Genomic DNA, 15,538 nt, shown 5'->3' with positions numbered 1-15,538 from the left:
ATGGCACTCACCTTCTGATTTTTTGGTTTGCATTGGTGGGAACAATCATCTGTGTGGCAGACCAGCTTTTGTTCTTTGCAGATTATGTTGTTTTACCGTGTGAGACATAATATGGGCTGATGCTCTCCAATACAGCCAGAGGTTGCTGATTGCATATAATGTACATGATGAGCATCTGATGTTGGATGTTCATCTGCTGGTAAAGAGAGTATAAACATGCTCTCGAGTTTGTCGTTTGCTCATTCTAAACAATGTTTAAATGACACCTAGTTAATTGAAACCTTATCGATACCATCTCGTGAGCTTGCATCTCAACAAGGCTGAGAAGTCTTGCTTTTTATGCGATCTGCATACCTTTGACCTTTTGTTGGTGCATTCACTCACTTCATTCCTAAAACTGAGCTGTCAGAATGTCCTAACGTGAAAGGGGATATGTGAAACTTGGTTTCCCCATCATATAATAGAACACATATGTGAGTGATTATAGTATCTTCACTTGGGAGATCGGCATTTTTTGCTATATTTCCCCTTCCAGCTCTGGTTAATGTTTAAATTTGTTAGTCTGACATAGTATGTATTTATTGGTTCTAGAAACATCCGCTCCTTACAGAAGCGGCCAGGGGGTAAGGTTTTATGGTGGGTGGGTGTTGGGTACGTTTGTCTGTCAGGGACGCGATAGCATAGAATGCCCCAAGGACATCTGGCCAAATCTTCTTCTTTGAAGTGTTAAACAACTGTTAGGCCTCAGTCACTTTTGCTCTACGGCGAGGATAAGGCGGCCGTTCACCCTCTGAATTGACAAAAACGTGCTTGCGTTTTCCGTGCGGCTGCCGTAAGCTCTTCTCAATGAAAAATGAATTTTCCCACCCCCCAAAAAATTACGGCAGCTGCACTATTTAGACGGTCGCCGTACGGTGGCCGTGCTATCTGTGTGACTACCTGCGGGCAACGCAGGGTCGACGCACGGTTCCCCTACGCCCGCCGTGCACCTACGTAGGCCTCCGTGGCAGTCTGCGTCGACTGTGCGTCCACCGTGTGCTACCGCTAGAGATCAGAGTATAGGTGTTTGCCTATACACAGTGGTGCCCCCAGAATCCCAATTTAATTCGTTCCAGGAGGCTGTTCGGATTGCAAAAAGTTCGGATTCAAGAAATATTTTCCCAATAAGAAATAATGGAAAGTGAATTAATCCGTTCGTGGACCCCAAGAAAACCCACTTTCAAGACACTTTAAACTGAAATTCCCCATGTTTAAGGTAAAATAGGATGAGTAAATGACCTTTGGTTGCGGTGTATTGAATGTAAACTGGTACAATCGCCACATCCAAAGACCCACACAGGCTCGAGCTCCAGCCTGGGTTTCAATCGCTCGCGCACTCTGCGAGAGCGCTGCCCCCAGGGCACCTCATCAAACATGATGCCCCCAGAACCACAATCACTTTCATCAAACACATGGGGCTGACGTAATCATGGATATTAAAAATTACAACCGGTTTTGCTGTGAAATTCAATCCTTGCCCGACAGTCCGTCATACCACGTGATCGGATTGCTTTTTTTGTTAATAATTAAAACACAAGATGATTTAAAAAAAAAACGAAGGTGAAAACATGAGGTAAGGCCTAAGTCACATTTGGCTCGGCGCCCGGAGGGTCTACAAAATGTACGGGCACTCGCAATTATAAAGCGGCCGCAGTATTTCCACGGTCACACAATGTAGCAGTCACATATGTTTTTATTTTTCGGGTAGCCGCACGGCGTGTTTATAAATTGTGGAGACCGAAAACGTGGGGGTGCATATAATTTTTTGGGGGTTGGGAAAATTCATTTTTCATTAAGAAGAGCTTACGACAGCCGCACGGAAAACGCAAGCCCACCGTACGCCCAACGTACGGTCGATGTGAAACACATCTACGTCATAGCTTGGCTTTGTCGAATTGCTACGGCGACGTAGAAATGAAAAAAAGTTATAACTCCGCAGTTATAATTCCACGGTGCGGCCTGTAAAATATAGCCAAACGGCTTAGGGCCACCCTAAGGCCACCTCATTTTCTCTGCGGCCGCCTCACGTTTCTGTCAATTCAGAAGGCGTACGGCTGCCTTATCCTTAAGCCTGGTGTTGGCGCAGTGGTTAGGGCAGCGGCTTGGGATCCAAAAGGTCCTGAGTTCAACCCCGTTGGGCCACTGAATTAATACACCAGGGGGTCGACTCAGCCTGTCATCCTTCCGAGGTCGGCGAAATGAGTACCAGTATACTGGGCCGGTGTATACCCCGGTTAAAATAGGTGTACCATATCCCTGTGTCGTAAGAGGCGACCAGGGTTGCGTCAGGAAGGGCATCCGGCGTAAAACATGTGCCAAATCACTATGCGGATCATACGGATGATCCGCTGTGGCGACCCCGAACGGGAGCAGCCGAAAGAAGAAGAAGAAGAAGACGGCTGCCTTATCCTTGCCGTAGAGCAAATGTGACTGAGTACTTCCACCGACCAACTGAATGAACAAAGCGCGAAGATGCGGGTCGAACAGGTGGGGGAGACACGTGAACAAACATGAACGCTTCGTTTTGTTCGGTTTTTAAAAAATGTATTGGGTTTTTAGGGCCAAACTTTCTCAAAAAAATTGTTCTGATTCCAATTTGTTCAAACAACTTTGGCCGTTCGGATTCTGGGGGACCACGGTATATTATAGTTATAGTATATTCAGTTATATATATTGTTGCGGATTCGCGCCCGCCGGCGTGTGAGCGGCCACGTAACTCGAATCGCGGCACGTCGCCCACCGGACGGACAATCCCGTCGTGACCCTCTCGGACTAACGCCGGGAACTAGTCACGGGTGGGCCTTTCGGTCTCACCACGATCGTGCCAATCGCCCCCCCGCGTGGGATAGGGTTGCTCGCCAAATTCGACCTATCTAAGTACCCTCACGGAGGGTAGACCGGGCAATCGCACCTCGCCGCAGGTCGACTTCGGACACGGGCCACTTTAAGCGACCCGTTCCGTACTATCGGGATAACCGAGCGGTGTTATCGTCAACCTCGACGGTTCGATTAATTATTGGGCGTATTTAGCCCACGACCAACCCTTTACGTGAAGTAAGATGGAGATTCAATAAAAGAAAAGACGAAGCGAAACGGGAAAAACAGTTCAACATAAAGCACATTTATTCCGCGGCAAACGGAAAGCACACATATACAATTATGCACCAAAAGCAAATGCAAAAGTAACTAAAGAAACACAACAATTCTGCACAAAAAGCAAATGTAACAATGCAGATCTACTACCGACTACCGAGCACACGGCAACACTTATACAGTTTTACTTCACAGACGGCGCCGACAACACATATACTCAAAGCAAAAGAAAAAGGAAGGGGCCACCCTCAATGATGAGGGGGGCAGACGGGCCTGGGGCCGAGACCGCGTCGAGCCTACCCGTCTGGTGATGAGCCGCAAGATGGCGGCGGCGCCCCGACTCCGCGGGCCTCGCTGGCACTGCCTGGAATGGGGTGGGAACGGGGCCCCCTTCTCACACTATCTCAGCGTAGGGGGGGGAACAGGAGGGGGTTGTTGATGCTCGGGGGAATGAGGATATCTCGCTGGCTTGGGTCCCGCGACGAGCGACTCCACCGCGACCTCGGTCGCGTTACCAGCCTCCCCTCTCCGCAGCTCCCCGACTCTGACACGAGCGCCGACCTCCACAAAGATTCTTGGCTTTTCCAGCCTCTCCGGACCCCGACAGACACTCTCTCGACTGCCTTCGCCGCCGCCACAACTCTCCCACTCTCCACTCTTCTCAACTCCGTCCAACTGCCTCAATTTGCTCCGCGCTCGGTGCTTTATAGTGCGACAGGAGAAATCATATGCAGATTTTTGGATCAGGAATCGCTCAGGGACGGAGCCATGCTCCCCATTGGACAGAGGAAAAGTGGGCGTGAATCATTCTTGATCCGCGAATCTGCATATAGCGATTATACTCCGACGCACCTGGAGGCGGGGCCAAATCGCCCCACGCTCGCTGATAGGACGGAACAGAAGTGGGCGTGAATCGTTCTTGATCCGATTTCTCGGAAAGGCTGCTGTTTTGCACCCGCTGCTCGGTGCGCGCCCTGTACGAGTCCAGGATCGGTGCCCACAAGCGGCGCGGGAATGGCGGTGATGCGATGGTTGCGAGAGCGAGATGTGACGGCAAGGGTCGTGGCTGTTGGCGTTGCTGTTGTTGTGAAGCGGCGTTGCGGTTGGTGGTTGGTGTGTGATGGCTGTTGTGGAGAAGGTGGATGTTGTGAAGGCGGTTCTGGAGAAGGTGTCTGTGGTTGTCGAGATGCGGTTGGTGGTGGTTGTGGTGGTAGTAATGGCGGTTGGTCCAAAATAAAGATAGTAAAAGAAAAACGGCTATCAAAAAGGGTCGCAGCCCGAATGAATGACATTTATTCCCTCTCAACAACGGGTTTGGGCTACTACACATATACTTACAGAGATATCTCACCTACGGGACCTGAATGGTGGTTTGCGAATTTCGTCAACCACAACAATATATACTGGTATATTTTTATTTCAGTAAAAAAAAAGAACTGGTATATATACCCACTCGTTACCGTCCGTCTCACCGCACGTTTGCCTTAGGGCCCCCTTGCGGTCGCCTTGCGGGCACCTTGCGTCTGCCTTGAAAATTGTATGGCCACCGCAGGGACGCCCTAAGGTCACTGTGCGACATCAAATCAAAGACCGTACGGCACCCCCACGTTTTCGGTCTCCACAATTTATAAATACGCCGTGCGGCTCCCCGAAAAATAAAAACATATGTGACTGCTACATTGTGTGACCGTGGAAATACTGCAGCCACCGTAGAATTGCTAGTGGCCGCAGATTTTGGAGACCCCAAAGGCCGCTGTGGCAAATGTGACCTAGGCCTTAGCAACTGCTTACAAAAAAAAATCGTATGTTGGATGTAATTGAGTAAATAGTTTTTGGTTAAAATAATTTTAACTTCCGGTATGTGTGTCTCATGAAACACCATGATTAGTTATCAATACACTTTAACAAGGATTTTGACAAAGGGGAAAACCCCCTTGGGGAGGGTGGGAAGGGGAAATAAAGTGGCTACAACCTCCATCGTGTGACCCTTAATCACTGTGGCAAGTTTGGTTGAGATTGGGTAAGTAACGACGTAATGTATCATGGTCAGACAGACAGGTCAGGTATGGGAGCATGCGCGGGATCAGCGCGTCGCTGCGTCCACCTTTCGCCGGTACTCCAAGGGCCTCCGTCTTGCCATCTCCCAGGCAGATCCTGGCCCATCCCCATCTCCTTGAGATGATGATCCACCTGCTGCAACCACGAGGCACGTTGTCAGCCCATTGGCCTCCTCCACTCATGAGGCTCCCTTGCTGAGAGAATTTGGTGAGCAGGATCAGCATCAGGAAAATGAGCCACATGTCCATACAGCCGCAGCTGATGCTCATGGACTATGCAGGCAACAAATCTCATTTGAGTATCTCTCAGCAACCGCTCGTTGGACACAAAGTCTGACCAGCGATAGCCAAGGATTCTCTGAAGAGACCTGGTACCAAAGGAATTAAGTCTCCATCTCAGATCCAGTGTCCCTTGAGTGTGTGTCCCTTGATGTCCAGTGATGTCCAGTGTCCCTTGAGAGATAAAATTCTTCTTCGCCCTACGGTGAGTTACAAGACATCCACTGGTAACATCAAGGACGGTGGTGTTGAAGGCATTCCACAACTCTTCAGGATTCCCCAAAGCACCCAGACCGCCCCAAATCCCCACTCAACCTGTTCGCAAACTCCTCAACTACGCTATCATCCTTGAGCTTGCCAACATCCAGCCTAGGCGTTGATGGTACCATTCTCACGGATTTAAGCTGCAACTTCAGAGTTGCAACAACAAACCTGTGGTCGGTATTGAGGAACTGAGCATTCTGGTGGACCCTGCAGTTCTGGATCATCCTCCAGCAACCATCAACGAGCACATGGTTAATCTCCTTTGCCACACCACCAGCGATGGAATACTAAGTTCAGCGATGAGCTTGTGGGCGCTGAAACCATGAAACGGCCACCCGAAGTCCATAACTTCTTGCAAAATCAAGGAACTTCGTGCTATTCTGGTTCACAGTTCCACACCCATGGGGATCAACACATGTCTCATAACCATCCCTATCAGTTTCAGTCGATGCATTGAAAACCCCCAAGACGAGAAAAGTATCTGGCCTGGGGCACTGATCAACCACAGACTCGAGTGCGGCATAGAATGCGTCCTTCACGGTGACATCACTCGCCTCAGTCGGAGCATTCACAGAGACCAGGGAAACAACACCCAAGGAGTGACGAATCCTTTGTCTCATAATACGTGAGTTGACTGGTGTTAGCTCAATCATCATTGGAGTCAGCTTATTGGACACAATTGCAGCAACTCCTTGAGCATGGTAGCCATCAGTGCAACCAGCCCAATCGTAGGTGCAACCACCCACCATGATCTCACCACTATCTGGTCTCCAAACCTCAGAGAGTACTGCAATACCTACAGTATGCTAAAACGCTTGAGCTCAGACGATAACAGAGACAGCTGATCATCCTCTCTTAGAGATAGGACTTTCCAGGCACTCACCCGAAGGGTCCCCCTCAGGTTAACCCAAGTTGACTGCTGTCTTGTGGACGATACCTCAGCACCACCCCGCTACACATCACCCCACTACACACCACCGCAATCTGACCCTGGAAGTTTACCCCGTGGTTTTCCTCCCATCATCAAGGAATGGGGGTCCCGAAAATTTTGCCCCAATCCTGTCGTCCGGTGAGTTACCCTGTGGAGGGCAGCTGCGCAGGAAGTTCTCCCACGGAGTGGGTTTTCAAATTTCTTTACATTTGTGGGTTTTGTGGAATGAAGTGTTTTACGGTGGCCGGAGTGCAAATCCTGTCACCAACCTCCTAAAAACAATGTAACCAACCTAAAGGAAGATGTCCGCAGACACAGTTTGGCACGAGAAATGGATGGTCATTAGCTCACAAGTTCCTCTGCCCTTTGACAGGTTTTGTTTTTTTATCCTGCCGGGTGTCCATATTCATCCACCCTCCTCACCAGAAAACTTGGTGGGGGAGACAGTTTATTCACCACTAACCTGACCATGACACTGGTTCGTACAGGTTTACACGGTAGCTGTAGCATGTCACCCATCTAATCTGGCTTAACAGACGGACAGACAGACAGCAAATTGCCTGTTCTAGTATGATAGTGTAAATATAGAAATGAAGTGTAAATAGGCCATCAAGCTAAGCCGAACGCAATGGCAGTAAGGGAAGATTTAGTGTAATTTTAATTTCATTTCTGTGTTCTTTTGGCTTTATGTATTGATTGTTTTTTTTTTTCTTTCAGCCTGAGAGAATAGATCCGAGTGCATCGCGGCAAGGCTACGATGTGCGATCTGATGTCTGGAGCCTTGGGATTACGCTGGTCAGTACTACCACTGGCTTTCTTATTCCTTCCACCACCGAAGGTGGGCGGAGGTTATGTTTTCACCCGTCTGTGAACAGGATATCTCAAAAAATTGTGGACGGATTCGTCTAGAATTTTGTGGAGAGGTCAGGTGTTTGACAAGGACGAATTCATTGTATTTTGGTGAAGAACCGGATCCGGATCCTAGAATTTTAAAGTGATTCTTCATCATTGAGAGATGGGATGAAAAATAATATATAGCATGGTATTTCAAAAAGTTGTGGATGAGTTATGACAGAACTTGGTGGATGAGTTGGTTAGCTGACAAGAACAAGCCGATTTGATTTGGTTCCTGTCCGAATCCAGATCCGACCTATCAGTGCGATCCAAAACGTACTGCTCAGCCTGCTGAAGGTATTGCTCTCCCGAGTGACGTTCTAGTGTTCCTCCTTATTTGCTTGCCTTTTGTACACACCGCTTGTCACTTCACTGATGAGAGCACCATACTCGCCTATTAAAATCTGTGAAGGTGTTAATGTGTATCAGGAATGTGTGCAACTTGATAAACTCAAAAGAGATAAAAGTATTATCAAGGTATCCTTCGGTGAACCTTCAGGTAGATCATGTTGTAGTGAACCAGAAGAGTCTGGAATATGCAATAATGGACATGCAAAATGAAGGCAGATGTTCTTTGGCTTGGCATAATCCATGTGTTTGCCAACTGTCTCGGTGAATGATCGTTGATTTCGGACGTTTTGTCTGTGCATGGGGAATCAAAACTGGGCAGATTTGTCCCTTTAAATACGAATCGGGGTTGCATATGTCTCCCGTTTCCATCGGGAATGAGTGCAACCCAATGCTTGGGGGCTCACTGCAAACATGCTACAACCCTTTAAATACAGATCAGCTATAGTGTTGTGATGCGAAACAGGCCGATTGCTGGCTAAAGTAAATCTTAACCCGAGGTGTACAAGACCATTAGCTTGGCCAGCTATTGGAAAATAATGTCTTTTTAAAATGTCACGACACAATGGAACATGGAAAGAGTGGTTGGCAGAGGGATGGATTGCCTTAATTTGCATTTCGCATTCACGGCAATTTGGTATTACAGTGGTGAAAGTCTAACAACTGTGGTCAGGAAGGCAAGATGGACACGATGGCTGATGTTGATGGATAAGAATGTAAAAGGTGGAACAAATGCCCAACTTTGTATCATCCCATTCTCACTTTGATTTTGGAATGCAGATAGATACTCATTCAAAGAATAATTATAGAGGAGTTCATACATCGATTATTATTAACAGACAACGTGAGTTAATAACTGATCAACAAGTTGGAGTTGTTGAATGCAACCTGAATTATTCCATGCATTGAGATCATCATCATCGTCATCGTCATCATCCCCATGACCGAGCACATTATTGGGTTGCTATGTTGAAGTTTCAATCAGTCGATTGAAGGATTGAAGGATGGGCAAATAGACCTGGAATTGTGCATCTCTTCTCCAAGCCTATCATAGCAGGAATTCAGAATTTTGCCAAGTTGCTGGCCTTAACTCGCATATACTCTTCCTCAAAAGACACCCATGGGATCTTTAATGTCCACCAGCAATGAATTCTAGCAGACGGGTCTGAGCTTATTATATCCATCTTCGTGACGGTATACTTATTGATGCAGTTTACTGTCTGTGAAGCACCAGTCTGACGTTTATAATTGGTTAGAAAATCAAACCCAAATTCGACAGCTCAGAGTTAAGTGTAATACCTTTGGTCCATCCTGCCAGACTTACATTTTTACTTGAATAAAACCTACTACTACTACTACTACTACTACTACTACTACTACTACTACTACTACTACTGCTGCTGCTGCTACTGCTGCTACGACTACGACGACGACTACTATGACTACCACTAGGACTACGACCACTACTACTACGACCACTACTACTACGACTACTACGACTACAACCACTCCAAATGTTCCCACCTTCTTGTGGAGTCAGCCGTGCAACGTTTTTGGCCCAATAACTTAACGATCTGGCTTGCCAGACCTGATGTTTCACTAAAGGTGGCAAGAATTTGTAATTTCTTCAAGGTTCCGGCGATGACTTGCATGCTCTTCGCTAAAGACACCACGTGATCTTTTACTTTCACCAACTAATGCTGGCAGATGGAACAAGCACCCTAACGTCCATCCAAAGGATAGCACACTTTGTGATGCAACATCCTGCATGTGAAGGATCAATCTGACAGGTTACAGTGAGGTCATGAATCGAGCCCGGGCTAGACAGCTCAAAGGTATGTGCATTACCTCTGCACCATCCCATTGATCTCCTGGAATATAAATGGAATGAAATACAGTACTTTTCGGTTAATCAAGACTTCCTCATAAAACATGTATATTTCGATGCATGAGTTCATTATTTTACTGGTATTGCAATTGCATTTAAGCATCATGGCCTGACATTTCATGTAGCCTCTGCATAGTTATGTAAATCTCATCAGTGTATACCACCACCATTAGAATAGAGCTCCTAAAAATGTGAAATTTAAAAAGAATGGCAAACTCGGCTCGATTGGGTGCTTTCTTTATGAGAACCTTGCTCAGCACAAGCTTCTTGGGACATCATAACCTTTTCATTTCCTTCAAACAAGTTTTGGTGTGTTTAACAGCTAATGCATTCTCTCCCATTTCTCAACATCCAAACCCGTGACAGATTGAGCTTGCTACGGGGAAGTTCCCTTACCCCAAGTGGAACAGCGTGTTTGATCAGCTTACCCAGGTGGTAAAGGGTGATCCTCCACAACTCAGTAACTCAGACGAGAGGGAGTTCTCAGCAAGTTTCATCAACTTCGTCAATAGCTGGTGAGCTTGGGACACCTCATTGCCGACTCTTGGAGTCATATATCCAGCAAATATCTTACATTTTGCTATTATTCCAGTTTTTTGATGAGTGTTTATTTTTTTATGTGTGTGTGTGTGTGTGTGTGTGTGTGTGTGTGTGTGTGTGTGTGTGTGTGTGTGTGTGTGTGTGTGTGTGTGTGTGTGTGTGTGTGTGTGTGTGTGTGTGTGTGTGTGTGTGTGTGTGTGTGTGTGTGTGTGTGTGTGTATATATATATATACATATATATATATATATATATATATATATATATATATATATATATATATATATATATACAGTAATCCCGTTTCTCGCGGGGGTTACGTTCCAAACCTCCACGCGCTAAGTGAAAATCCGCGATGAATGGACGCCTCCTCAAAAAATCGATTCGTCTGGTCTGGTCGGTTTGGGTTTGAGGTGCCTGAGATCGACTAGTCTGGTCTGGTCGGTTTGGCAGTGATTGGGTTTGAGGTGCCGGAGATCGACGAGTCTGGTCTGGTCGGTTTGCCAGTGATTGGGTTTGAGGTGCCTGATATCGACTAGTCTGGTCTGGTCGGTTTTGAGGTGCTGGGTATGAGCAGTGCTCGTCCAACGGCGGCAAACCTTTTTCCTTCCCGAAGCATATATCGAGCACCTTTACCTTAACCTTCTCCTGGAGCATCCCAGGACCTTCCTCTGGCGCTTCGGTTCCTTGCCAGAAGCCTTAGAAGGTGCAGGGCGTTTGGGCGGCATCGTGGGGCTTGGAGAAAAAACATAGAAAATATTCGAAGTTCACAAGCGAAACTTTGTCTCGTGCGTTGTGTGACTGGTCGAGCACCACACGTTATAATTTATTGCTTAAATAATTTATATTTTATATATTATCACCGCCATGTACCAGGGGAATCCGCAGAAAAAATTAGTTACGTTCCAAGGGAAAACCCGCGATGAACCGGGGGCGCGATAGGTGAACCGCGATGAAGCGGGGGTTGACTATATATATATATATATATATATATATATAAATATATATATATATATATATATATATATATATATATATATATATATATATATATATATATATATATATATATATATATATATATATATATGCCTGGTGTTGGCGCAGTGGTTAGGGAAGCTGCTTGGGATCCAAAAGGTCCTGAGTTCAAGCCCCGTTGGGCCACTGAATTAATACACCAGGGGATTGACTCAGCCTGTCATCCTTCCGAGGTCGGCGAAATGAGTACCAGTGTACTGGGCCGGTGTACACCCCGGTTAAAATAGGTGTGCCATATCCCTGTATCGTAAGAGGCGACCAGGGTTGCGTCAGGAAGGGCATCCGGCGTAAAACATGTGCCAAATCACTATGCGGATCATACGGATGATCCACTGTGGCGACCCCGAACGGGAGCAGCCGAAACAAGAAGATATATATATATATATATATATATATATATATATATATATATATATATATATATATATATATATATATATATATATATATATATATATATATATATATATATGTACTTGTGAGGTACCCATGCTATGCATGGGAGGGAGCCCAAAAGCAGACACATAATGCGGAAACAGCGAATGCCAAATGATGAACCAATAAATTCCACATTCCTGTGACACCTTCAGCCGAAAATCAGGCATGGACAGCCGGTTTGTGAAGGACTTGGGCAAAACACTTACTGCAGCTGACCCTAACAGAAGTAATGTGTATTGCATCGGCCAAACTGCAAATGCTCAATCCGCGAATGTCATGAGTGGAAACCCTCACATAATTTCCTGATTCTCCTTTAAACTCTATCTCTATATTTTCATTCCAAGCAGCATCATTCCAATTCCAAATTAATACTGTTACGAATTTGGAATTCAATTGCACACAACATAAAGGTTCCCTTAGTCAGCTATGTCGATAAGTGCATGTTCTCTAGATAGCTCACCTTTCATTGTTTAAATGTTCAGAGATCGATTAGATGCGCTGCGGATCGATTTAATAGTTAGGGAGCGAACAATGGAGACGTCCCTCCCCCTCTTCTGCGAAGAGGAAGAAAAACTCTGCGGTGACGTCAACAACTCCCTCCCACCCGTGGTTGAGCGGGGGGGGGGAGGGGGTGGATCACGAGGGCATGAGTCACGCCGGGTGCGGGGGAGGGGGTGCAAAGGATAAAGAGGACATCTTTTCTTTGTTCAAAAAGAGTCCCGAAAGAGTTCGTGGGAGGAGTAAGCTTTTTTGCTTCGGAGAGAGCAGTCGTTCAGCCATCGGGTCCTGCTTGGCTTGCTTGGCTTGAGGCCTTCGGAAGCTTTTTGCTTCGGCTGGCTCAGTGAGCTTCGGCTGCTGCTTTGTTTTGGAAGGAACTTGAGCCGGTTCTTCCGCTCGAGCTGCGAGTGGAGGCTTCTTCCTCTTGGTTCGTGGAGCTTGTCGTTCTCCATTTTGTTTCCCGGCTTGGTGCGATGTGTCGGCCTCTTCTTGGAGTTGGTTCCTCGGGGAAGCGACGCATCGACAGGAAGGATCGGCGCCTCATCTCACCGGCACGTGTTGAGAAGCGTGGGAGGATTCGCGGGAGCTCAGAAAGGATCGCGGCGATTGGATCCAGCTCGCTCTCGCTGGAGCCCGGGTCCGGACAAGTTGAAGACCACACGAGGTGGAAAGGTTCGAGTCAAGCTCTGAGTTTCAGCTCACCTGTCCTCCGAGCTGGAGCTCGTGATTAAAGGCCTCAGCCACCGTTTCTTGTGTGTGTGTGTGTGTGTGTGTGTGTGTGTGTGTGTGTGTGTGTGTGTGTGTGTGTGTGTGTGTGTGTGTGTGCGCGCGTACGTGTGTCCGTGGGCCCGTCTAATAAGTAGGAACTGCTGTTAAGTGTAAATGACTGTACATAATAAGTAGACGGTTGTAGTTCTTTTGTCGTGCTTTTGTTGCTTGTATAATTGCATACGTGTTTTGCCTTATTTAATTGCATACATGTTTTATCATAATAAATGTCTTTGTGTGAATGTTAACCTGCTCGTTGCGTCCATTCCCTCATTGACTGAACATTTCGTGTGTTGGGAGTTAGAAAGCTGTTGGTTTGCCGTAATAGGGGGACATTTGGACCGACGGTTCTCGGCGATTACGCCGCTCGGAATCGCGCACGGACAAGCTCGCCTCGGCGGTTTGTTCCGTACGAGTTCCGTCGAGGGTGGAATACCCCGGTAGTTGGATCACGTGGGTATTTAGGTACATTGAAGATCGGCAATCGACCCTACCCCACGTGATCAGCCGATTGGCGTATTTCGGTTCTTGTACAAGGACCCGTCGCTCGGAGTTATCCGGGCGGCGATCTATATTCCGGGCGATCGGTCGGGCCGACTCGACTTGCGGCTCCGTTCAGAGCGGTCGGTTGGCGGCTGACGCCCAACCCAGTAACAATTGGTTGTCAGGAGTGCGATTCGGCCCCCTCCGCCTCTGTAGCAAAATTCACGGAGTCGGATCAGGGGTAGACGGAGCAAACCCCCCCCCCCCCCCGTGTCCCCAAATTACGAGCGTTATAAATTTTATTCCCAGCACGTAAAATGTTCAGCCAAGGCGAACAGGGGCAGGAGGGATTAGGAATGGATTTGGAAATGTTAGAATCTATGGTCCAGGACGCCATCGCCATACGGGTTGGACCCGTACCAGAAGGTTAGGAAATACGGCGATGCAACAATGTACCTGGTTCTCCGTTTTATTATTATAACCGCACCACGAATAGTAGTCAGTGGGAGCGGCCTGTGCAGGAACTTTTCCAGCAAACAAACTCAGAGTCGCAAGATGGCGGCGTGTCCGCACCTCAGCGCGGCACGAGGCGTGAGCGGGCCGCTATTACTAGCGCAACGAGCCGCACGGCACGGCGGGGGAAACGCTCCCGCCCACCGGTTCAAACCACGGGGGCATGGCAGGCGAGGCAGGCGACGGCAGTACATTGCAAACTGAATTGGCCGAGGCACAGGAACGAATTCGGGGGTTGGAAAAGGACTTGGCCAACACAGACTGGGTTCATAAGGATTATGTGCACACGGAAGCACAACGATTGGCCGATGCACAGGAACAAGTTCAGGAGCTGAAAGAGGATCGCCTGGAACACCTAAATAAATACAGGAGGGAAATGGATGAAATGAGGAAGAAAGAATGTGAAAGAGGTGTGGAGATGAAAAACGAATTAGAAAGGAAAGCTTCTGAGATACTGAAACATCAAAACAAAGAGATAGGATTACAAAATGAACTGAGGACGTTGAAAGAAAGAAAAACAACAGAGAACGAAACGTTAAGGAACCACACTGTACAGATCGATTAGTTGGAAGCCAAAGCAAGGTTGGAGTGTGTGGAGATGAGAAAGGAATTAGAAAAGAAAGCTTCTGAGGTACTGAAACACCAAAACAAAGAGACGGAATTACAAAACGAGTTGAGGATGTTGAGAGAAGAAAGAACGACAGCAGAGAATGAAACGTTAAGGAACCACACTGTACAGATCGAACAGCTGGAAGCGAAGGCCAGATTACAGAATGACATGCAGGAAAGAGTAATGGAAGAAGAACGAATGAGACAGGAGAAAGAAATCAGTCAATTGAAGGAAATAACGACATTGCAGAATGAGGAACAAGAGAGACAGTGGAATAGAAAACAAAAAGAGTATTAATTTGAAACTGAATGACAGAAGGAAAAAAATAGGTTGGAGTACGAGGAGAAAGTGAAGGAGCAAGGAATGAAGCAGGAAGGAGAAATCAGTCGATTGAAGGAAACAACGAGATTGGAGAAGGAAGAACGAGAGGAACAGTGGAATCGAAAACAAAAAGAACATGAATTTGAGGTTGACCAATTTAAAGAAAAGGTGAGGCGGGAGTGTGAGGAGATAGAGAACAAACAACGAACAAAACGGGAAAAAGAACGAAGCCAATTGAAAGAAACGATGAGATTGGAGAAGGAAGAACGAGAGGAACAGTGGGAAAGGAAACAAAAACAATATGAGTTTGAAATTAATCAACTCGAGGAGAGAGCAAAATTGGACTCCATAGAGATGGAAAAACTCCGGAAAGATAACGAACAGTTAATGGGGCTCAGAGAGGAAGAACGACTCAGATGGGAAGGAAAATGGAGCCAGAAAGAAACAAACTAATAGACACACAGACAACAGAAATAAAATGTACAGAGACACAGGAGATAGAGGGTGAATTGGACGGGGTTAAAGATGGACACACACA

The 15,538-nt window shown here is 46.9% G+C and overlaps 1 protein-coding gene across 9 annotated transcripts in view; it reads left to right on the top strand.

The window, feature by feature from the left end:
* The window catches only part of MAP2K4 (mitogen-activated protein kinase kinase 4), a 57,905-nt gene extending 47,577 nt beyond the window's left edge, over positions 1-10,328 (top strand). For 8 of the 9 annotated variants that reach the window (XM_085892045.1, XM_085892044.1, XM_085892052.1 and 5 more), the window contains 2 exons: positions 7,381-7,458; positions 10,160-10,327. In XM_085892045.1, coding sequence (XP_085748171.1) covers positions 7,381-7,458; positions 10,160-10,312 — 231 coding nt within the window. In that variant the 3' untranslated portion in view covers positions 10,313-10,327. Of the gene's footprint in view, positions 1-7,380; positions 7,459-10,159 lie in introns of all 9 variants that reach the window. The other variant, XM_085892048.1, reaches the window with a different exon arrangement.
* The last annotated feature ends 5,210 nt before the right edge of the window (positions 10,329-15,538 follow it).

Source organism: Eptatretus burgeri, chromosome 8 (assembly GCF_056783735.1).
Source record: "Eptatretus burgeri isolate ZD-2024b chromosome 8, Ebu_testis_v1, whole genome shotgun sequence".
In the NCBI taxonomy this organism is placed as follows: domain Eukaryota; kingdom Metazoa; phylum Chordata; class Myxini; order Myxiniformes; family Myxinidae; genus Eptatretus; species Eptatretus burgeri.
Note: the sequence above shows the minus strand (reverse complement) of the source record. Positions and strands in the feature narration are given on the sequence as shown.